The 25,815-nt window shown below is 34.1% G+C and overlaps 1 protein-coding gene across 1 annotated transcript; it reads right to left on the bottom strand.

The window, feature by feature from the left end:
* Nucleotides 1–7,773: 7,773 nt before the first annotated feature.
* LOC132737533 (uncharacterized protein CXorf38 homolog) lies at nt 7,774–22,174 on the bottom strand. Its single transcript, XM_060724831.1, has 5 exons — nt 21,956–22,174; nt 12,854–13,428; nt 11,610–11,768; nt 10,944–11,126; nt 7,774–8,758 (listed from the first exon to the last, which is right to left on the bottom strand). Exons 2-5 carry the CDS (start codon nt 13,421–13,423, stop codon nt 8,627–8,629), a joined length of 1,044 nt encoding a protein of 347 aa, XP_060580814.1. The 5' UTR covers nt 13,424–13,428; nt 21,956–22,174; the 3' UTR covers nt 7,774–8,626.
* Nucleotides 22,175–25,815: the final 3,641 nt, after the last annotated feature.

The following is a 25,815-nucleotide window of genomic DNA, read 5'->3' as shown; positions in this document are numbered from 1 at the left end:
GCTATATATACCATTCATCCAACTTGCTGACACAAGCAATATATTCCATTCATCCAACTTGCTGACACAAGCTATATATACCATACATCCAACTTGCTGACAAAAGCTATATATATACCATTCATCCAACTTGCTGACACAAGCTATATATACCATTCATCCAACTTGCCGACACAAGCTATATATACCATTCATCCAACTTGCCGACACAAGCTATATATACCATACATCCAACTTGCTGACACAAGCTATATATACCATTCATCCAACTTGCTGACCAAGCTATATATACCATACATCCAACTTGCTGACACAAGCTATATATACCATACATCCAACATGCTGACACAAGCTATATATACCATAAATTCTACTTGATGACATAAGCTATATTTACTACGGTGTCCTTATCGTGCCATTTAGAATGTCGTCCGTCGCGTCTAAGGGTAGACACACGACAATGCGAAGTGACATCGCGACAATGCAAAGCGACGCTCGACAACGCGAAGCGATATGCGACAATGCGAAGCGATGCTCGACAGTGTCAAACGATATGTCGCACTGTCGCCTAGAAATGTCGCGGTAAAAAAGGGCGACATTTAAGAAATGTCGCTTCGCGTTGTCGAGTGTCGCTTCGCATTGTCGAGCGTCGCTTCGCGTTGTCGCGATGTCACTTCGCGTTGTCGCGATGTCACTTCGCGTTGTCGCATTGTCACTTCGCATTGTCGAGTGTCGAGGTTGGTAGAAGTGCATACCACGACACTCGACAATGCGAAACGACAACGCGACAATGCGATACGACGCTCGACAATGCGAAGTGACACTCGACATCGCGAAGCGACATTTTTAAAATGTCGAGTAAATGTCGCGTTATTTTTATGATTTTTACCACCGCGACGCTCAACATTGCGAAGCGACACTCGACAATGCGAAGCGACACTCGACAACGCGAAGCGATACTCGACAACGCAAAGCGACACTCGACAATGCGTAGCGACATTTGGAATAATATCGTATCGCATTGTCGTGCGTTACCGGTGCTTGGTCAGAATTTACTAACTCACCGACAAACGGTGCGATCATGGAAGGGGTCGCACTAAACTGCTGACGAATTAGCTGACGATATAGAATATATAGGAAACTGCTGACCAGTTAAACAAAGAAGGATTATCGAAAACTGCTGACCAAGTTAGATAAAGAAGGGGAAAACAATGAAGGTGTCAAATTGCCGTTGGTGATATTTACAGGCGAGGTCGAGAAATACTTTTGATAAAATGTTTTTTTCAAGATGTCAATATTACAAATGATACATATTAATTTTATAAAAATTCAATTGATATATACTGTATTTTCTCAATTTTTTTTGATATAATATTTTTATTTAAGTACCTTAATGAATTTTCTTCTATGTGTTATATATTGGTTAAAATTTTAAAAATGTAGTCAAAATATGATGTACGAAAAAATCATAATTTGTTTCAAGTATGTATAAAACTATGCATCATAGGTTAAATATATACATGTACATATACGTAATGTATATTTTAACAAAATATAATTATTATGTCGTATTTAGTGCAAATATGAAATAAAGTGATTTTCTGTTTCCTTATTTGTTGTTCGTATAATTGTATAAGTAATATTGAACAAAAAAATTAATAATGTGCTAATTGTTATAGTTAATAAGCTTTTTATTACATTATAAACAACATGTTTCCACAGATATCCATTAAACTGATAATTTATCGAGATCGATATGCCCCAAGGTCATATTAAAATCGATTTCACACGCGACGTGTCATTCTTGATTTATCTATGACAAAATACAATAAACAGTCCCCCAAAATATGTTATTAAAATGCTGACCATATTGTAGAATCTGCTGAAAAGTTAGATATATAGAGAAAAATATATTTAAAAATGCTACGAAATTGTTTACTCATTTGCAAATTTAATATTTTATAAAATAATGTCGACATTTAATTAAGTAAAAAAACACTGCTGACCAATTTAATGTTAATTCAAATTGATTTAAGCCGTAAAACTCTCTTATTCTATATGGTCAGCAAATTTAACGCTCTTTTACATTCAGGCGAGAAAATGCTGACCAGTTAAACATATAGTAAGATCTGCTGACCAGTTAGATATATAGGGAAAAACTGCTGACCAGTTAGAAATATAGAAAAATATATATTTTGCCGTGAAATTGTTACTCATTTTATAATGTATGCAAATTTTATATATTATATAAAAATCATGTCGACATTTAATTAAAGTAAAAAAACACTGCTGACCAATTTAATGTTAATTCAAATTGATTTAAGCCGTAAAACTCTTCTTATTCTATATGGTCAGCAAATTTAACGCTCTTTCACATTCAGGCGAGAAAATGCTGACCAGTTAAACATATAGTAGAATCTGCTGACGACCAGTTAGATATATAGGGAAACTGCTGACCAGTTAGATATATAGAGAAAAATATATATTGCCGTGAAATTGTAATTCATTTTATAATGTATGCAAATTCAATATATCTTATAAAATTATGTCGACATTTAATTAAGTAAAAAACACTGCTGACCAATTTAATATTATTTCAAATTGATTTAAGCCGTAAAAGTCTTCTTATTCTATATGGTCAGCAAATTTAACGCTCTTTACATTCAGGCGAGAAAATGCTGACCAGTTAAAACATATAGTAAGATCTGCTGACCAGTTAGATATATAGGGAAAACTGCTGACCAGTTAGAAATATAGAAAAATATATATTTTGCCGTGAAATTGTTACTCATTTTATAATGTATGCAAATTTTATATATTATATAAAATCATGTCGACATTTAATTAAGTAAAAACACTGCTGACCAATTTAATGTTAATTCAAAATTGATTTAAGCCGTAAAACTCTTCTTATTCTATAATGGTCAGCAAATTTAACGCTCTTTCACATTCAGGCGAGAAAATGCTGACCAGTTAAAACATATAGTAGAATCTGCTGACCAGTTAGATATATAGGGAAACTGCTGACCAGTTAGATATATAGAGAAAAATATATATTGCCGTGAAATTGTTACTCATTTTATAATGTATGCAAATTCAATATACTTTATAAAAATATGTCGACATTTAATTAAGTAAAAAACACTGCTGACCAATTTAATATTATTTCAAATTGATTTAAGCCGTAAAAGTCTTCTTATTCTATATGGTCAGCAAATTTAACGCTCTTTACATTCAGGCGAGAAAATGCTGACCAGTTAAACATATAGTAGAATCTGCTGACCAGTTAGATATATAGGGAAACTGCTGACCAGTTAGATATATAGAGAAAAATATATTTTGGCCGTGAAATTGTAATTCATTTTTATTATGTATGCAAATTCAATTTATTTTATTAAAATTATGTCGACATTTAATTAAGTAAAAACACTGCTGACCAATTTAATGTTATTTCAAATTGATTTAAGCCGTAAAACTCTTCTTATTCTATATGGTTAGCAAATTTAACGCTCTTTACATTCAGGCGAGAACATGCTGACCAGTTAAACATATACACATGTATGCTGACCAGTTAAACATATACACATGTAGTAGAATCTGCTGACCAGTTAGATATATAGGGAAACTGCTGACCAGTTAGAAATATAGAAAAAAATATATTTTGTCGTGAAATTTTTAATTCATTTTATAATGTACGAAATTCAATATATTGTATAAAATTTTTGTCGACATTTAATTAAGTTAAAACACTGCTGACTTATTTAATATTAATTCAAATTGCAATTATTGCTTTTGAAAAATACATTTTTTTTTCCGTTACAAGATTTTTCTATTGAAATATCACTAACAAGAGATTTTGATAAAACTCATAACATCATAATTCTTTATAAAACATTAATTCAAATTTTTGCATATCTTTAGAGGTATAAAAAGCTGTTTAATATATCCTTTTAAAATCACGGATTTATATTACATGTAGTAATGTAAATCCGTGTTAAAATGTATGATATTATGGTACTTTAAATGTATATATTAATTTAGTTTATAAACATAGTCATATACGAGGGTTGATCAATATATTCATGGACACTATTAATAACTGAATAATTAATCAAGATATTATAAAGATTTTTCGCTATTTAGAAGAAGAATTTAATACTATTCAAATATATCGTGATTTTTTAAAAACAAATTTCAGTTTGTTCATTATATGTATCACCATAGCAACCCTATGCCCTACTAACGCCGCAGCTTAAAAAAGTTATAACTACCCTTTTGAAATACTTAATAATTGTCCTTATTTTGGCGTGCTTCCTTAAAATATAAAAATGACGGCAATGTTCTTTCATATCCTTTAAAGAACATTTAAAAAAACAAGCGTCGCTACGATTTCTTTTGTTCGTTAGAGATGTTAATGGAGACAGGGGTGTGTCGCCAGAGAGGAGCACGACGTTGTTGGAGCAGAAAGCAGTCATTAAGTTCTGTGTAAATCTTGGTATGATGCCAAAGCAAACTAAAGAAAACATGGAAATTATCTGGAACAAAAAAAGGGGTCTTATTTGTTAGTACATAAGTGACACATACACTTCTGTGAGGGTAGAGAAGAACTTCAGGATGAACAAAGATGCCGCAGACCAATTGAAACTTGTTGCGATGCGAACGTTATGCGAGTGAAATTGAAGGCATAGTTAAAGGGACAAAAGTTAACCTGGTTCCATGATTTACAGTCCATAGCATTGTCTGTGTTGCGTTCATTTGATACTTCATTGTATAAGATCATTTTCAGTCAGTGGGTACACAGGCATGGAACGATGTGTAGAAGTTGGTGCTGCATTTTTTTGAGAAGATGTAACGCGGACGTCACAACGTAACGTAAGTTGCGAATGAGCTGCGGCGATCAGCTTTACATGTATTCCTGAAAACTGTCATTTCGGATAAAATATACGGATTATCTATCTGAAACTTACACATCAAATTGATAAATGATTGAATAAATGTCAAATATAATTATATTAACTAGCCTTCTCCAAAAAAACAATTTATGGAGTGTGTCCACGAATTTATTGATCAACCCTCGTAAATGCAAAAATTAAAAATATAATTAAAAGAATAAAAGTAATTTCCCATCTTTTTATTACCCCCTACGGCGTGTTTATATAACTTCACACCTTCAATGTTTCCCTTCTTTGTGCAACTGGTCAGCATTTTCCGATAATCCTTCTTTATTTAACTGGTCAGCAGTTTCCTATATATCTATATCGTCAGCTAATTCGTCAGCAGTTTAGTGCGACCCCTTCCATGATCGCACCGTTTGTCGGTGAGTTAGTAAATTCTGACCAAGCACCGGTAGACGCACGACAATGCGATACGATATTATTCCAAATGTCGCTTCGCATTGTCGAGTGTCGCTTCGCGTTGTCGAGTGTCGCTTCGCGTTGTCGAGTGTCGCTTCGCATTGTCGAGTGTCGCTTCGCAATGTTGAGCGTCGCGGTGTAAAAATCATAAAAATAACGCGACATTTGCTCGACATTTTAAAAATGTCGCTTCGCGATGTCGAGTGTCACTTCGCATTGTCGAGCGTCGTATCGCATTGTCGCGTTGTCGTTTCGCATTGTCGAGTGTCGTGGTATGCACTTCTACCAACCTCGACACTCGACAATGCGAAGTGACAATGCGACAACGCGAAGTGACATCGCGACAACGCGAAGTGACATCGCGACAACGCGAAGCGACGCTCGACAATGCGAAGCGACACTCGACAACGCGAAGCGACATTTCTTAAATGTCGCCCTTTTTTACCGCGACATTTCTAGGCGACAGTGCGACATATCGTTTGACACTGTCGAGCGTCGCTTCGCATTGTCGCATATCGTTTCGCGTTGTCGAGCGTCGCTTCGCATTGTCGCGATGTCACTTCGCATTGTCGTGTGTCTACCCTTAGACGCGACGGACGACATTCTAAATGGCACGATAAGGACACCGTAATTTACCGTACATCCAAATTGCCGGCACAAGCTTAATATACTATTACAATTTCTTAGCCGACACAAGCTATACATACCATACATTCGACTTGCTGACGCAAGCTATATATACCGTTCATCCAACTTGACGACACAAGCTAAATATACCATTACGACCTTCTTACAGACACAAGCTAAATATACCGTACAACCAACTTGCCGGCGCAAGCTATATATACCGTACATACATTCGACTTGCCAGCACAAGCTATAGATACCATACATTCTACTAACCGACAAAAACATGTGTACACCGTTTCTACTTGCCAGCACAAGCTATATTTACCATACATTCTACTAACCGACAAAAGCTATATATATTGTACATCCAACCTGCCAACATAAGCTATATATACCATACATCCTTCTGGCTGACACAAGCTATATTTACCGTACATCCTCCTTGTTGACACAAGCTATATATACCGTACATCCTACTTGCAGACACAAGCTATATATACCGTTACATCCTTCTTGCCGACACAAGCAATTTATACACAATATGTACTCTTAAAGGAAAGAGAGCTCTCATTACAATAATTTCAATTTATATGAAGATATGTTATCTCGAATTCACCACAAGTGTAAGTCAATGGAGGTCTGACCGCTAGGATTTTTAAAAAATACACAACTGAAAGGCAGTTTAGTCGCATTGCGCATTTAAAGATAATGTATTTTAATTATTAATTGAAATAACTGTTCAACTAAAATCCTAATATTAAACAATAACACAGGAAATTGAATTAAAAGCAAATATCAAAGATTAGAATTGTTATGTTTGGAGACAATCCATTCATAAATAACAAATTCATAGCGAAATAAAAACATATAGAAACAATCAATGATTTGATCTTAAATGTCAAAGTCATTCATGAGGGAAAGTCCTTATCATTTGGTCTACATGAAGTTATTTGCCTATGGATTGTTGTGTCCATGCATATAAACAAATCATTTATGAATTACAAAGTAATTGCCAGTTGTATCTAAAATCAAGCAACATTCAACAATTTGACTCATGGCTGAGGGTCAAGTGCAGACTGGTCAACTTAAAGTATTGTTATGAGTGTTGTTGTGTTCAAGTATGAATGTAATTCATTGAGAAAAAATATGACCTGCATTCCCTGTGAAAATGGGACATAACTCTAGCAGCACACTTAAAAGTGTCCTTGGTCCTTTTTCACACATGCAAAAGGCGAAGTTACAGATTAAAGCCAAAACTAACATAGTTGGTGGTGTCACAAATTTTTGGTTTGTCCAAGTAAAAACCAAATATGTCCATTATCAGAAACTACAAAGTAAAGTTGTATGTATTGGCATACAGAACTGCTTGTCTGCATTATTTAGCAAAGAATGCGGATTACATCGTTGATAGTATTCAATCACTGTCCACTTTTACAAATGTTTATGTAGAGAAGAAACGCCACTCTACATAACCATTTCAGGTTAATGTATTTTGTTTCACTCATTATAATAAAGAATTCCAAGATTCCTCTTGATACCTTAGTACTTTTCAAATCATTCTACTTCTAAGCACAGAATCGACAAAATGTAAGAAAGAAGAAAGCATGGCTCCAAAATCAGCTGTCAGAATGTTGGCCGATTGTATTTTACCTAATTCTTGTCGTGATACGCAAGTTAAGTATTCCAAGATTTGTGTTGGAAAATGGACACAATGACGTTTTGGAATTAATATGCAAGTCAGCGTGACTGCAGTCAAGCTTGAACAACACACTTATAACTAGACCTCTAGTTCTTCTGTATGTTTTATTAACATATACATATATGTGATTAACATTGTTCATCAGCTAAAGCTAATTTAACACTAAATATGTTCTATGTTACATCTATGATACAAAATAAACAAGAGGGCGTTGTCTCGTATCTTTGTCCTCCTAAAGTATGTAACACATGTCCCAGAGTAGCATTGGTGATAATAAATGCACAATATCCAAGCCATTAATAAACATATTTATATAAACTGTTTATGCCCCGTTATTATCCAGTGTAATATGCACTTTTGCAGTAAAATTAAAAACATTTAAGTGTCAGACTTATTGGTAAATGAAATTCAGATGGTTAAAAATATTAATTACATAATTGTTGTTTGCTTATTAAACATACAGACTTAATAGACGTCTTGCTAGAAATGGTTTGTTTTAGCTTGACAACAATGATTGCTGCCTTGTTGTCTTGGCATCTCCGTGCAAAAACGTGTAGCCCCATAACCCAAAATTAATCATGATATTGCTTTTGGTCCACCCTTGGTCAAGGTGACTATTTATTACGAAAACAAAAGTAAAATAATTTCGGACATTAATTAGAAGTAGGAATGAAATATCAAACTTGGCATATAGCAAGCCTACAATCAAGACCCCAGCTGGGATTGCTTTTGAAACTCCTTGGGGTCATTGTAAATGTTACTGTTTCTAAAACAAATAGGACGGACAAATACACAGGCGATTGAAAAAGGAAAATGGTTTATTTCCTTTGTTATTATTTTTGTTTAAGAGTGTCATTGGCTTTTTACTCTATTGTTTTATAACGAATTATAATTTTTCCTCATTTGTTATGTTTACATTTTGATGGCGCCTCGCCTGTTTTTGCTATTGCGGAGGCACACACGGACGGAGACCGCTTTGCATTAGGAGAGGAGATATAAGCATACCTGATTTAGCTTTTTCATATTCTAGTTCTCTTTGTTTAGAAGAATCTTCTTCCTTGAGTCTTTGTTTCTCCTACAACAGAAATAATGATACAAATATTGTATTTTATTCGGTAACTTTCATAAATGTGTTTTGTATAAAGATATTGGTATTTTCAGTCTGTCTTACACACAGTGTTCAAACTTATCACAAAAACATCGAATTGAAATATGACTGATTTAGTACTGAGACAATTTAATTTCCTTCATAGAAAATCAGCTTTATTGCTACGGACGAATTATTTATTCCTGAAGAAGAATTTTCCCGACATTTCTGGTGCAATTGCACATACATTTTATTAAAATTATTTAACTTTCTTAAGAAATTCATCTGACTCATTTCAATTTGTAAATGTTTAGAATAGGATCATTTGTTTACAAAGGTTGTTCACAATCTATCGCATGGTTTATGCCGACATGTTGAAATTTACTGTAAACAGTTAAGATTAGTTAAAGATCAAAATTGTATCCACTTGGTGTTGTCACAAGTGCATTTTGTCAAAGTATGAATCAAATCTGTCTTACAAACTTACTGTAATTTAAGCAGAATAAAACAAATTGACAAAGACTGTGAAAGCCTTAATAAGGTCAATGTCAAATGGGAGGTTAATGTCACTTTTTATCAATATACAATGTACCCACTTTTTAGTTCATATACAGATGTATTCACAACCTTGAGAAGCAATGGTTGTTTCAGCGAAAAAGACTTTTAATCATTTTCATACTTTAGATTTAAAACACTCTCGCTTCAACTAGCTAGGCTAGTAGAGGCGTACTAGTTTATGTTTCATGTCAAATGTCTAAGCTCTAGTTCTTTTTGTTTTAGAGTAAGATCATTTTGATTATATGGTTTGTTTTACTCTGCACTAACACTGTAAAAGTCATGTGGCGACTTTCCAGTTTTACTGGTGGAGGAAGACTTCAGGTGCCAAAACAGACAGAAATAAAGAATCCATAAAGGACGTACAAAACTGCAAAATTGTAAATGTGGCAGACTTGATTTGATTAAGCCTATTCGTGTGTGGTAATTTAAAGTGAAATTTACCGTTCAAACCCACTAGCACCGGCTAAAGCAGAATTCAACATTTAATTACGTTAATGGTGGAATGGTTCCCTGAACGAGAAAACAATTGGCGGAACTAAATAAAAGGGGATCAGAGTTGCCAAGCAGTGCATTATTTCAGACACAAACGGGCATGTGAGTAGAACCGCCGACGTTCCATAAGCTAGCTGTACAGCTCCCCCCTCAGGAAAACATCCAAAGTCCTTGATTGCATTTAAACCCATAACGAGGTTTTTTAAGTCAACGATCTTAACTGAGTCAATCGCAAACTTTTACTAAACATGTATACTGTACATTAATAGAAAACACATGGCCAACCACGGCAGGGTCAATCTTAAAAACCAAGAGTCATAATTTGAACAATCTTGGTAGTTGTGTGCTAAAATATATATCCTATAACCGTGGGATTTTTAGATAATATATTTTCAATGTTTGCTTAAACATTATGAGGAAATTCCATGACAATAGAACAATGGCAATTTTAACAGCTGAGGCATCATTTTAACATCTTTTGTAGAGGACCCCTAGATCATGTTACATAATACCAAAGCTTTATACCTCATTCATTTTAAAATACATGCATATTTTTAGTATCAATTGTTAGCTCTGAGACTTACTTATGAAACAAACCTGTTCAATTAGAGCTATCACTAAAGATGACTGATACCCCTACAAACCAACTTAACTTTTTGAAGTGACAAAAGACTAAACAAAATTTGAACTTGTTTTATATTTTATTTTGTTACATCAGTGCTAAAATTATTATTACAATTAAATTTCATACCAGAAACAAATTATCCATTTAACGAAATTGTGACCTTATCATCGAACCTGCCGGGTCCAACATCAATGCCTTGTTATTTCTTTTTATAAGCTTTCTTACATTCAACTTTTATTACAATATATAATTCTTTTCTATAGTTACTGTCTGGAAATCACTTTTGTCTATCTTTAGTAACAGTTATATTGACTTTTATTATTAAAATGTGGATAACAACACACAACGGGTATCACAAAAACACACCAAAACTTGCTAACTTTATTGAGCGCAAGCTAATAGTACTGTTCTACTATACTTAGTTTCCTTTAAACATTTTTGCTTGTACGTGTTCTGGTATATCAATCGGACAAAATTAATAGTAACTTTAAATCTTACCTCTTCTCCTTTGGATATCTGTCTTTCAATGTCCGTTAATTTATTTTTAAGCTCGTCATATTCCTCTTTCAAATCAGTTGTAGCATTTTCTGTTGATTTCATAACTTTTGACATTTCTTCTTTAATTTGTCTAAGCATTTCTTCAAAGCCTTCCGTAGTAACAATGAAGTCCTTATTCTTTAACTGATGAAAATAACAATTTTGGTAAATTTTCTATCAGAGATAAAGTTGCAGCTATTTGATTTATGTTATTTACCTAACTATTTTATATAAGATAAGGCTTGATTTCAAATTAACTAAATTGTCGTTTTTTTCATCTCTCGTACTTTTTCTGAGGACTTAGAATTCGCTTTTGTAACATGATGTGTGGTAAATATATCTGATAGTCAGGCCTTTTACTTCACTTTTTATCTAAAAATATATTCATCTAATATTAATATTTTAAAGACATATATATTTCATATTTATTTGATTTTATCATTGTATGTTAACTTAAGGCGGTTGTTTCTTAAAAAGGACTATGATAAAACAACCACTTTCGAGCACTTTTTTCAATTACCCTTATTATAATAATATGTCTGGAATTAAAAGATGTGATATTTTAAGTCATAACTAAACTTCTTCAGATTTTCAAACTTATACACGTAATTCACTATTTATACTTACATCTTGGAGTTTCCCGACAGCTTGTTGAGCAGCTTGGTGGTGTAGAAGCTCCTTTCCATCTTGTAAAACTGTTATCATATCATCAATGTATGCGTTTGCCACCCTTTCCTCTAGCTCCATATTGCTGGAGTGAAAAATCTCATTTCTGTACTGCCGTACCTATTAAATGGAAAACAAATCCAAGTCGAATATACACACATATCTATGCTGTGAGCAACAAAGAGACTAAACAGGACTTAGTTAAAATTATAGCTGTTAAGCAATATACATCAAACACAAAAAACAAGAATTTCTAACATAATTACAAACGTCCCCCACATTAGAGAATTTTACATGAAACACATAATTGTGTTATTTAAAAAGATTGAGATATGATCTGGACTTTCAGTGCAAAATTGGATCAATGCTAGATCTGGACATGCCAGTAGTAATTAATACATTAAAAAATGATCTTCATTTGTGACCTTGACCTTGGTGGTAGGCGACTGGTTTTTGAGCAGAACACATACTTTTTTCATTTTGAATTTTTTTGTATAAAGTACTATCAAAATCCCTCCATTAATAAGAAAGTTATGGATTGGAACATGACATACACCCTCTCATAGACAGTGTTGACCTTTAATTACCAAGTGAGACCTTTACCTTGGAGGTAGGGGTCCGCTTTTGCGCATGACACATTGTCTTATTATTAAAAATATTTCTGCCAAGTTATTTAAAATTAGTTTGATAAAAGACATAGTTATTGATTGGACATGACATGTAACAGAAGGACAGACGGACAGACAGACAAGCGGAGTCTATTTCTAGATCCCGCTATTTTTCTTGAAAAGGTTGGGGACAAAAATGCAAAGAACGGAAACGGTAAAGTGAAGTTGTCCACATGTGAAACCCTAAGTTCAAGTGCTGATCAAAATTTCTGTTCAGTTTGTTGACTCAATGGTCAATTTTAAGGCAAGCTTAAACTGTTATACCTAATCACAATAAAATGTGTTACATAACAAATTTTCAATCATTATGGCTAATTGTAACTCTGGCAAAATAACTGTATCTCCTTCATGGATTTATGGACATAACGTCACTTAAATGCAGTAATGGGTTAATTATATTTAAATTCAATAAGAAAGTATCAAACTTTCTCAAAATAAAAGAGATTATCGTCACCTTGGTGCAGTAATGATTTAATTCTTATGATAATAGTATTCAACAAATTTAAACATTTATAAAGAGTATACAAAAGGACTTACCTTTGAAAAAAGATTTTTTGGTCCTGTTACATTGCATCCAATATGATTATGAAAGTATTTGTTATTTATGATAACATGTAGTAACCCTGTGCAGTCCATGTCGACTGCTGACGTCTTGTCCTTGTACCCAGGAGCATTTATAAAACATTTACATATACTCCATGGGTCAACGGACCAATCATGGGGATCGCTGTTTTTCCAAAAAGGTGCCGGTGGTATTGATGCATGATTCTGTATAATGCTATCATAGATGGCACCACACACGTTGTTTGGGCATGGTTTTTTATTATTTGGAAAGCAACAGTTACATTTATCTTGCTTGAGTGGACATATTCCTTTTGAGATTCGGACGTGGTCTGGCTGGAGAGTAGATATCTGACAGACGCCACATGGTATATTTGGTTTAGGCGTCTTTGTTACTTGAATTTGGTTTATAATATCTTTGTGGTGCTGTTTTCCAATGTCATCACAAAATGGTGCTAGTCCCTCTTTCAGGTAACCTAAGCCTACGCCTGCCTTGACCCACTGTCGGTATTTGTTGTTCTTTAAATGTATCTCGTGCGCCATCATGATTTCTAGAAAAATAATAAGTTTTAGCTACATTTGTAGAAATCAAGGAAAACCAATTTAAACTACGACTGAACATAAACAGTTCCATACCAAGAAAGTTCGGCCGAGTAAATGATCCGTGACCTTTGACTAACAATGAAGACACGGTCACTATCACAAACTGGTCATATTGGCCCTAGATCCCTCCCTGAGATTAAAAGTTAGAAATTGGCATCATTTCTAAATACAGAATTAAATAACTAGATCACAATGAGACATGTCTGACAGTGCTTCAGACAATTTGCGTACCTTTCCCAAATAAATATAGATCATAAACAGCTTTTCAATTATTTGAATAAAACATTCATTTTATTATCACTTTCATTGCATGCTTACGCAAACCCAACGGGAAATTTTTGGTTTAAACTTTGCGAATTTGCACCAAAATCAATTAAATAATTTCTATATCTCCGCATGCACTGTCTGGTATCACATTTCAAAGGTGTCTGGTACAAAAAATGATACAGAGGATTCATCATAATTAACCCTGACAGTTTGTTGAACCAAAATTTTACACAGAACGGATGTCTAAATAAAGTTCATCTATAAGCCACTCTAAGTTCTGTTTCAAAAATTTTCAACAAGGGGAATAACTCTTTCTATTTCACTTTATTGGTTAGGATTACGAGAACGATATAGTTCCCTTGGTTAGAACAATTTTTAGAACGTCGGTGGTTCTCCTTAGGTGCCCGTTCGTGCCTGAAATAATGCACGGAAGGGCACCTGAGGTCTTCCTCCACCAGTAATACTGGAAAGTCGCGATATGACCTATACTGTGTCGATGTGACGTCAAACCTAAAACAAACAAACAAATGTCAACTTTTATCTTTTTATAAGAGTGTCCGGTTTAATGATAAGTGATTTCACTATATTCCACTTAAAAAAATTGTGTAGTATTGTTTTAACAGGGAAACTTAACAAGAAACTTAACACTCATTGTTTAGTACTGGTTGGTTCCAAGAACGCATTCGAGACTGTGTTAAGTTTCCTTCACAATCGAACTAAAAATAAATAACATACCACTTTGTTTACATTTGGTACTTGTATAAAAATTATTTCAAATTTAGGACTATAAATTTTCAGTGATATTTTAATATGCTCTTAGCGCATGTTTTGAAATAGAGAGACTTAATGTGCCTTTAAAGGTGCTGTTTTATTCTCCACATCTTAAATTGTAATTTCAAGAACGGATGAGTTAATATTGAGAACAGTTCTGAAGGTTCCAATTTTTAAGGATACGCGGCATGTTGTTTAATGATACTTGGTTCCATCAGTTGAGAACACAGTTATATAATCTGGGAATCAGCATATAATTATAGTACCAATTTGAAAGAGACTTTTTATCTTATTTTAAGCATATGACATAATGAAAATTACCCCTAAAATGGCAGTCGGGGAGGTTATAATTGCTATGCGATAAGCCATTCGCATCTTCTCGGTACTTTCCGTCAAATTTCGTATAAGGTCCTCGAACACAATAGTAAGAATACATAAAACGGATAAGGTACTTTGACCTGACCTACGCTAAGTAACTAAACATGTAAACAAATAGTAATGTAATACTTATATTTGCTTCGCTAATTCATTCAAGTACATCGGATACAAATCAAACAAAATTTAAGTCAATTCAAGAACTGATATAAAAGTAAACAGAACATTGTTTATATACTTATCGTTATGGTTGTAGAAATTACGAAATGTCTACCTGTTGACATTAATTCTGATTTGGTTATACTCGTATATTAGTGGGCATTTTCAAATTTATTATGATTGTCAGACATATTTTCATTCATACTTGTACGAAAATATACTTAAAGTTTTCTTTTAAGGTCAAATATATAAACAATTATTACACTATCTGTTTTTGTGTACATCTAAAAGAACGTGGTAGAAATGCTTTCAATCCGTATTAATTAAGAGGTTGTTATGAACCTCGAGGGTTTAATAGGTGGTTTCCGAGTGCGACCCATATTTGAATAAGATTTATTTTAAGTTTTATAGTACAATGTATGTGACATAATTGTTTTGAAATCCTTACACATTTAGCTAACATTAGACAAATGTCAAAGGAAAGAAGAATATAATATAAATAATGCAAAGCCTCAAAGCGAGCTCTTTGACATAATGTTTTATATATACAACATCGGTTGCACAATTTTTACTACACATCTGCAAACTTCCGGGCAAAATATTCACTCACACTATTTATTCTATTTGTCTTATTAGTTGCGTTAAGAATTCTTGTTTTCCTTGAATGTATTGTAAATTGTTCCACATACTAAAATCAGTCAATTTTTAGGTGTCTTACGAATAAGAAATAAAAAAACAACAACAAAAAACAAAAAACAATGAACGCATTTGGAGTCTCATTTTGGTGTATTTTCTGTTTTCGCCAATCTTGATAAAAGTATTGATGGTAAAAAGAAAGATTCTCTAAATTTCAGTTTGAATGAGTACCGTAATGAGACAGGAAACCAGAAAACTCTTCCCGGCATGCTTGTAACCTGCTTGTAGCTAGCGTACATTTTCTAAAATATGATCTTGTCCTGTAAATGTTTATAGTCACACTTAAAATATAATGTTAAGCAGCCAAATGCGCTCATTCCTTTTTATATTCCAGAAAGAATTGCGGGCATGTTATGTTATACCCACTGTCTGTCTGTCTGTCTATCAGTCCGTCCGTTAGCAATTTGGTTTCCGGGGCATAATTTAAGTTCCATTTGGCCCACAATATTCTAACTTCATCGGATGATTGTCAATATTAGATAGAAGATCCCTATTGATTTTGGGGTCACAAGGTCAAAGGTCAAGGTCACTTTTACATTAAAACTGAAAACAGTTTCCGGAGCATAACTTAAATTCCATTTGACCCACAATATTCAAACTACATATAATGATTGTCCATATTAGACAGAAGACCCCTATTGATTTTAAGGTCACAAAGTTAAAGGTCAAGGTCACTATTACCTTAAAACTGAAAACATTTTTCGCTTCATAACTTAAATAGTAATCAACCTAAAGCTGTAAAATTTTACAGGATGAACAGCCAAGTCAAAAACATGACTCCTATTGATTGTAGGGTCATAAGGTCAGAGGTCAGGATCACAATGATCTTTTCACTAAAAATTGTGTTTTGTTTTAGCATAACACAAGTTCCATTTGGTTTACAGTGTTCAAACTTCATAGAATGATTGCCTATATTTAATAATAGATCCATATCTATATTGGGGTAACAAGGTCAAAGGTCAATATCAAATGACCTAAATATTGTTAACAGTTTTACAACTGTCAAACGTCATAGGATGATCACTTATATTGAGAATATAAATTATATGCCCTAAAATATTTGCTTATATTATGTTATACCCCTGGCGTCTACGTGTCGATCCATCGTAGCATTTTTACTTACAAGAGAAGCACTTGATCTCGGTGCTTTGGATGCAAGTTTATATATATGAAGCTTTTACAGCCAAAAAGGAGGATTGCTTTTTGAAAGAGGTAATACTTTATCTAATTTCCGTGTCTTACAAGTGCTTCTTCATTAATAAAAAAAAAAACACTTTCGTGCATCCGCATAGCGGTTGTCTTGTGTTCAGAATTAGTTTACAGTATATTTGTCTGTCAAATATTTTGCACAATCGGCAAAATTCGTGCTTTTTATATTTTTTCATATTATATATTTTTTTTTGCAGTTATTTATTTTATTGGAACGTATAGTGAAAGGGGAAACAAACACTTTTACGTTTTAAGCCTAACCTTAACGCTCTAAAATGCAGACAAGCCGGATGTAACACTTAAATAAAATTTATCATGATCTTACTCATCAATGACCTTGACCGTGAAGTTCAAATACTTAAATAAAAATCACGCAAGCACACAATGATTAGTGACGTGATATTTATATACATCCGTGTACAATGTTTTGCATATGTAAGTTATAAGGTCAAATATGATGTGATATTACTCCCAGCTGTAAGATTTGTATAAATACTTAAAGGGATCCGGTAGAAAAAAGCAACATGAACATTAGTTCAATGCATTGTACTTCCAGATTAGATTATACGGTTATATCAAATTAGGGACTCACATTTTAATATCAGTGGCATATCTTATATACCTTTAGCACATGACCACAAGAATATCTATTTGGTTATGCATTCCTTAGTAAAGCACGTCATTTAAAAGGACTTTCAGCTACTTTGGCATATATTTTGAAAGTCTTGATTTTTAGAATACAAGCAAATATTCATTTATGTGAAGTTTGGTAACAATCTAACATGCGGTTAAGGAGAGATGATTTTAAAAAGACAATGTAGATTTTATAAAGACTATGCGGACAACTGACCATGCTTCATACATGTCATAACATGGCAAGCAAAAGGAAATTAATATTAATGAATGTCCTCCTCAAAAATAACAAAGCTTAAATATTTGATGTGTAACATTACCTAGTTTTCATATAGATATAGACTGACACATATGAGAGTATTGTGTAAAACTACATGGCTTAAAACTTTACAGTTCAGAGCTTTTATAATGTTGTGGACTTCTACAAATGCAATTAATAAAATGATTGTCATCAGTGTTGAACACCGTTTTTTTTACATAGATAAGCCTCTGATGGCACATTTGAATATCCTTTTCTCAAAACTAGAGATTGAATGTATATAATGTACAGTCGACTCTCGTTTTTTGAAGTCATCGGGACTAAAATAATCGTGATAACGAAATGTGATAATAACTTCTCGTAATACTGACTTTTGGTACTCAGCAAAAGTTATCTGGACTGAAATGGTTATTCCTCGGTGTTAGTTTAGTTAGGTAGACGTTTTGTATAATAACCAAAAGCTTTTATTCTCTACGACCTGTGCGTGTTCTATCTTAACTCTTGAAATTGACCTCGGATATTGAGTTTCGTGTATGGACCTTGGTCTTTTGATAATTAAAATGATCATCAATTGATCTACTTTTCTAATACTATAATTTAGCTTCAGTTCTCAAATCTGGTTCATTTGTACACACAGTTTATAATGTTAAAAGGATTTTACATTGTCTGTCGGTACGGACCTTAATATACAGCTCGTGGGTATCTGTTTACAGCGGCAGAAAGACCGTGCTAAAGTTTCCTCTAAACATCAAAGATCTTTGACGATAGCCGGTTCTTGGTTATTTTTCTTGCATATTTATAGACATGTTTTCTATTTTCCGAAAAGAAATTATGAAAACTTCATATTTTTGTTAGTACCTTTTCTTATAAAAGCGCATGAACTTACAACGTTATCTATAACGGAACAATGACATCATTCTAAAACGCAATTAATTCATAAAATCCGCGGTGAAATAAGGTCAGTTTGGGCACACAAATTGTCTTACACGGGATGTAAGAGAGGATGTTTCAGCAACAGAATAGAATATAGTCTTGACTTAGATGGAAAAACAATATATCTGATGTAGTTATTGTAACTAATACGTCACAGGATAAGAGTGCAATGAAAAGCATTTGGTCCAATTCCTAAGAACGTTCATGCAGTTATACACAACGTACTTTTCATTCGACTTTTACGGTAAAAAAAGAGTTGACATTTGTGCGTTTTTATTTATCTCTTGCGCACGATATATATATATATATACTTTGTCATGGCCACGAGGTAATTAGTCGTGCGCATGAAATAATTAGGAAGTGCGCACGAAATACTATACCGTGGCCACGAGTAAATAAGTCATGGGAACGAGGTAATAAGTGGTGCGCACTAGATACTTATCCGTGGCCACGAATTACTTAGTCATGCGAACAAGATACTATGTTGTAGCCACGAGTTACTAAGCCGTGGGAACGAAATAATCGAGTGGCGCACGATATACTATGTCGTGGCCACGAGTTACCAAGTCGTATGCTCGAGATACTATGTCGTGGGCACGAGTAACAAAGTCGTGGGAACGAGATAGTTAAGTTGCGCGCACGAGATATTATGTCGTGGCCACGATTTGCTAAGTCTTGCGCACGAGATAATTAAGTCGTGGGCACGAGGCAATATGTAGAAACGAGATAATTAATCAAACAGATTACACTATATCTTTGCATTTTCTTAGTTACCTACAAATGTGCAATAATACAATGCTGGCCCTATTTCCTTTGCCTGTCACAGTGTCATTTATAAAAGTTATTGATTTGACAATTATGTTTCACTTAGTGTCATTGTGACACTGATTTTTTTACTCAATGCCCTCAATAACATAAAGTGTAATCTATTAATCAGGTGCAAAGTACATACAAGGTAATACAACCAATGGATTATATACCAAGTTATTCATCAGACAAGAATTTTTTTATGAAGTGTCATGGTTACCTTGACCTATGACCTCAATTATCAATGTAAGTCATCTACTGGCCGTTGGCAATGTTCCTACTAAATGTAATAAACAAGGGCTTATTCCTTCTCAAGTTATCGTATAAGCAAGGCTAACAGACCATCAGTATGTATACATACTGATCATACCTATCAGAGGAATGTCTCACAAAGGGACTAAACATAGTCAAAATTAAAGTATAAATTATGGGCCTTGGATAGTGATCTCCTGATATGATCCTTAGAGCATGTACCAAACAAAAAGTGAATGCTTCAGTAGTTTTAAAGATTTATGTTGCATTTACAACTTAAAGCATGCAGGAAGTTTTAAAGGTTATATATATATAGATCGTTATCTGATTTGTGAATCATCTTGTGCGCATGATTTAACTATCTCATTCGCATCACATTGTAACTCGTGCCCACGACTTAATTATCTCGTGCACACGACTAAGAAGCCCACGACCACGACATAGTTCATGGTGCGCACCACATAATTATCTGGTAAGCATGACTAAGTAACTCGTGCGCACGACATAGTATCTCTTGCGCACCATCTCATTTTATCGTTCCCACTACTTACTAACTTGTGGCAACGGCATAGTATCTCGTGCGCACGATTTAGTTACTCCTGGCCACGACATAGTATATCATGCGCACCACCTTATTATCTCGTTAGTGTCAACTATCTTAAGTGTCAAACCCCAAAGTGCATTCCACAGGTTATATGCATTTTTTAACATCAAGCCATCGCTCGCACTTTAGGTGCTTAAAAAATAGAGCATTATGAATGAGTTTTAATAATTTGAATAAAAATATCTTGTACTTTATGTCATTTGTAAATTTAAAATAAGTACGGAAGTAGGCGGAATGTATTAAGTCGGTTCACAAAAGCAGATATAGATTATTTAATTTTGTTATATCAGAAGGTTGCAATTTGCAATTTATTTTTTCAATTATTTCTCTCATAGGATAGTGACCTTCCGGTAAAGATATGCTTGATGTGTATTATGTGTAATAATACAATTGTAATTTAGATAGCATATTATTTAAACCTTATTCATATACTAGCGTTGTGGGTCGATAATTTGTTCTAAAGTTTTAATAATTTAATGGTTTTTGACATTGTATATGTTTCCATTAGTGATATCATGTGGCACAAATATTTTGGAATATCGAAAATTTCTAAAAGGGCTCAACTTTGTTATTAAAAATTTTTTCATGTAACAAGTCATTTAAACAGAAAATGAAATGCGCTGATATTAACTGCATTTTATTACATTCACATCAGTTTAATAAATGTCGCGGGCAACTTCGTATGTCGAAATTGTATAAAATGTCGCGGCTTATAGAAACTCGAGAGTTTTTCTTCCGCACTTCTGTCGAGTTTACGAAAGAAACTATTTTCTACCCATATAGTAGACTAAGCAACGCAAACATATGCCTACTTTAGGTAGCAAATTGCGGCCTTTAATATCCGCGATATCTTGTTTTGATGTAACATTTTATAAAGATTCGAGTTTAAGCATTTAGCCTCAACATTTTATTCCTGGAAATATCTCTTTAAAAAGTCGCGTCTTAAAATTGCTATTACTCACCATTATTTTTTTTTATAAGACCGTTGTTGAGGAACAAAAAATATCGATCTCTCATTTTTCATACAACTTTTTATGAAGTTCCAAGAACGCTTGCAAAAAAAAAATGTCGTGGATTTCTTTCTGTTCCTTGACTTTTAATAGGCAAACAAAGCAGAAAGTGTAGTCACACCAAGCACGCTACCTGCCACTGGAGTCAAAATGTTTCATGCTGTTTCCAACAACTGTTTTAAAATATGGAAGTTTATACAATGAACCCGACATTTTGTACAATTTTGGCAGGAAATCTCACGACTTTGTAAGTTGCCCGCGACAGTCTATGATAAAGTGATTTCTCGCTGGCTTAAAGATATTTATACACTATAATCCCTACTTCAAACCAACCCAGATTTAAGACCATCCCGTTATTAAGACCATCTTTTAAGATAACGGAATATTTTATTCTTTATGTCAATAGTTACATGATCCAGAATTAAGACCCATCCCAATTATCCACTTTTAAGCTAAAGACCACCAGACCATTAAGTTTATGGTAATTATACAAAACTTACCTCTATCGCCATTCTACACGACACATTTTCTGTTTACACATAAATTGTTCCTTTGTTGAGTGGATGAATAATTTCACATATTGAAAGAAAAACATATATATGATGCCAGGATGAATATAATAGCTAGCACAAGTATGTCATGTTAGTGCGTATAAACAAAGAAAAAAACCTGCCTTAAGTAAACTGTTTATGTGATTTCAACCACTTTTCAGTGAGGACGCTTAAAATAAATTATGTAAGTCAAAGCGGATTGGTTAATTTCGCGCAGGACATTATTTACTATTTTCAAGGAATTCAATAAATTAGAAACAAGAGCTACGGCAAATCGGGGGCAACGGTTAACATTTTTCTTATAATGTAAAATACATCGGAGGAAAATTATTGTAGTATAGACTAACCCAAACAAAAACGAGCAAATAAAATTATTTCAATTTCATATTTGACATTAACCGTAAAAGACATTCAAAGCTCAAGGTCACATTTGAATTAATTAGTTATGTCAGATGCGTTCATTTGTCAAAGAATGAATCCAGTCCTTATTTAAAAGATTAATAAAATTGATCACAAGTCATATCCATGCTGCTTTTTCGACTCCGTAAAAATGCTATTGCAGGGCCGTGCATATATTTTGACGTGAGGTAGTTTGCGTTATACAAATATAGTTTGTATCATAGTTTGGGGACCTTTCTGTTGAAAAAGATATCAGAGTTAAATCGTTCACATATACATGCACAATGCGTTAACTGGAGTGCAGGTATTAGTTACCCACACGCCAGAACATGCCCATTGATTGGCTCATTTTTGCAGGGGTTCACGTATTGGGACCACAGAGAAAGGAAAAGCGATATAATTATCATATTCAGATGCTCGTTTATTGGTTACTTTTTTTCTGGGGCAAAAGAGAACGCGTTTTTATGTTTGACTATGATATAAAAGAAAGGACATCGAAACACTCGACAATCTTTTTAATACTCGGGGACTACGCCCCCTCGTACAAATCAGATAGATTCGTGTTTTGATGCTCTTATTATTACGTAAAGACGCGCTAAATGTAAGCGTTACACTTTTGGCGCGCTAATGAAAAATGTACGTTGTTCCGTTTGGACAATCGTGACTTTTTATTTAGTCTGTACCCGCGATGCCCGATGGTACGATGGTGAAAACGCGATGGCTAGATGGTACGGTGGTGAAAACACGATGGTACGATGATGAAAACGCGATGGTACGATGGTGAAATCGCAATTGCGCGATAGTATGGTGGTGAAAACGCGATGTTACATCGTGTTTTCACCATCGTACCCTCGCGATTTCACCATCGTGCCATCGCATTTTCACCATCGCACCATCGCACCATCGCGCCATCGTGTTTTCATCATCGTGCCATTGCGTTTTCACCATCGTACCATCAAGATTTCACCATCGTACCATTGCGTTTTCACCATCGTATCATCACGCCATCGTGTTTTCGCCATCATGCCATCGCGTTTTCACCATCGTGCCATCGCGCTTTCCCCCATCGGGTACTATCGCGTTTTCACCATCGTGCCATTGCGCTTACACCATTGTACCATCGCGTTTTCATCATCGTGCCATCGCGTTTTCACCATCGTACCATCGCGCTTTCACCATCGTACCATCGCGTAATGACCATCGTACCATCGCGCTTTCACCATCGTACCATCGCGTTTTGACCATCGTACCATCGCGTTTCCACCATCGTGCCATCGCGTTTTCACCATCGTGCCATCGTCCTCCGTGGGTCATGCTCAATGTTATATTTTTATCAACAATGTATGCCTTCTCAATATTGAACCCTGCACTCTTTCTATTTGTGTATCCTTTAGATCTTAGTATTTGGAACATGAAATTAACACAATGCAATCACTCAAAAATTAAAAAAGTTGTCATCCTTGTGCACTGTACATATCAAGTTTCAAGTTGATATATTAAATAAAGCAAGAGAAAAAAATGCAAACATGTATAAAGCATATATAAACATATATTAGATAGTCGTTGGTCTTTATACAGTATCTCGACATAAATGGAAAATTTAATGTAAACATAACATGTTTTATTACAAAATATTTAAATAAAAACGGCCATTTTTTACAATATGTATATGTGGTACAATGTAAAAGGTTAATTAAAAATAAAAAAATGCCACAAAACAACAATGTTCTCCAAAATTAGTTGTAGGGCCACGTGTTAACATGGAAAATTAGATATTGGGTAATTCCTAGGATTTTCATCATTATTTGTTAATTAAAAATAAAAATGCCTCATAACAACAATTTTCACTAAAATTAGTTGTAAAGCCACGTGTTAACATGGAAAATCTAGAGTTTGGGTATTTCCAACGTTGTTCATAATTTTTTGTTAACCTTTTCCCTCATATAGACGTGTTTTGGCGGCTTTTTTGTCAACCCCCCCCCCTCCTTTTGTTTGAGGCCTCAAACGGTAAAAAATGCCCTATTTAGGAACCAAACACTGTTTTTGTTTGAGAAATGTTAAAAATAGTGATCACTTTTTCGAGGCCCCCTCCCCATCAAAATGATACATCAGGGGGTGCCGGAATTAGGGAATTACCCCATTCTGTTTTGGGGGGTTTGAAGGGGGGCGGCAGTCCCCCACATCGCCAAGAAAATGTTGGATATGTGACAGGCTAAAAATTGCCTCAGGTCGATTTTAAGGTATTAACGTGTAACCAACACTGAAAAGCCTTTTACTCTATCTCAATGCATTGAGAAATTGCAGCACTTTGAAATGCAGTTTTAATTAAAAAAAAACAAATGCAAAATAGTGATTTTCGCTATTTTGAGACATCCCCCTGTTGCCATGGTAACAGAAAATTTAAGATTGAGCATGCTGTTACAGAGGTTATGGTTCAGTCAACGTTTGTGTCAAGTTTAATCAGTTTTGAAGCATTTTTCATAGTTTTATAGCAATTTGAACTTGTAACAGGAGGCTTTAAAAAAAAACGGCCATTTTTCACAATATGTATATGTGGTAAAAGGTTAATTAAAAATTAAAAAATGCCACAAAACAACAATTTTCTCCAAAATTAGTTGTAGGGCCACGTGTAAACATGAAAAATGTAGATTTGGGGTAATTCCTAGGTTTTTCATATCAAAAATAAAAAATGCCCCAAAACAACAATTTTCACTAAAAATAGTTGTAGGCATGGAAAATCTAAAGTTTGGGTATTTCCAAGGTTGTTCATAATTTTTTGTTAACCTTTTCTATCATATAGACGTGTTTTGGCGGTTTTTGTCACCCCCCTTTCTATTTTGAGGAAAATGCCCTATTTAGGGCCCAAACACTGTTTTTTTTTTTTGAGAAATGTTGTTATATGAAAATAGTGATCACTTTTTCGGCGCCCCCTCCCCATCAAAATGATACAGGGGGTGCCGGAATTAGGGATGTGCCCCATAGTTTTATAGCAATTTGAACTTGTAACAGGAGAAATAAAAAAATAAGTATTTCTGAGGCAAAATTGGCTGTTAAAGCTGCACGCCTCCAGATGAACCAAAATATTTCAGAAAATCAAATTTTACAAAAAAAGTACTGGGATTTAAAGATCCAAGATTAAAGTAATAATTTCGCTGAGGATGATCCGTAATGATGTTACATCCTTATTGGGTTACTTGTCTATTAAAAGTCTCAAATTAATGTCCAGATCAAGGTTATTTCATTCAGACACACGATGTAAATATAATATAAAAGTAAAATATGTAGTAAAATACATAGTATATTTTTATTTCAGTCAATCATAACATTTACCTTTTTAACTAATTTACTCTAGAGATAGCATGAGACCAATACTGTTTCGGTGTGACGTAAAACCCAATTAAACAAACACA

This window comes from Ruditapes philippinarum, unplaced genomic scaffold (genome assembly GCF_026571515.1).
Source record: "Ruditapes philippinarum isolate M1 unplaced genomic scaffold, ASM2657151v2 ctg4464_1_1_1_1, whole genome shotgun sequence".
In the NCBI taxonomy this organism is placed as follows: domain Eukaryota; kingdom Metazoa; phylum Mollusca; class Bivalvia; order Venerida; family Veneridae; genus Ruditapes; species Ruditapes philippinarum.
This window is presented reverse-complemented; position numbering and strand designations above follow the sequence as displayed.

Bases quoted from the DNA above. Each gene is read 5' to 3' on its own strand.
- LOC132737533 (XM_060724831.1), bottom strand. From the start codon at position 13,423: ATGATGGCGCACGAGATACATTTAAAGAACAACAAATACCGACAGTGG. The intron at 11,127-11,609 runs GTAAGTATAAAT...TATTTTCATCAG, and splicing joins CTGTCGGGAAACTCCAAGAT to TTAAAGAATAAGGACTTCAT. The intron at 8,759-10,943 runs GTAAGATTTAAA...TTTCTGTTGTAG, and splicing joins AGATATCCAAAGGAGAAGAG to GAGAAACAAAGACTCAAGGA.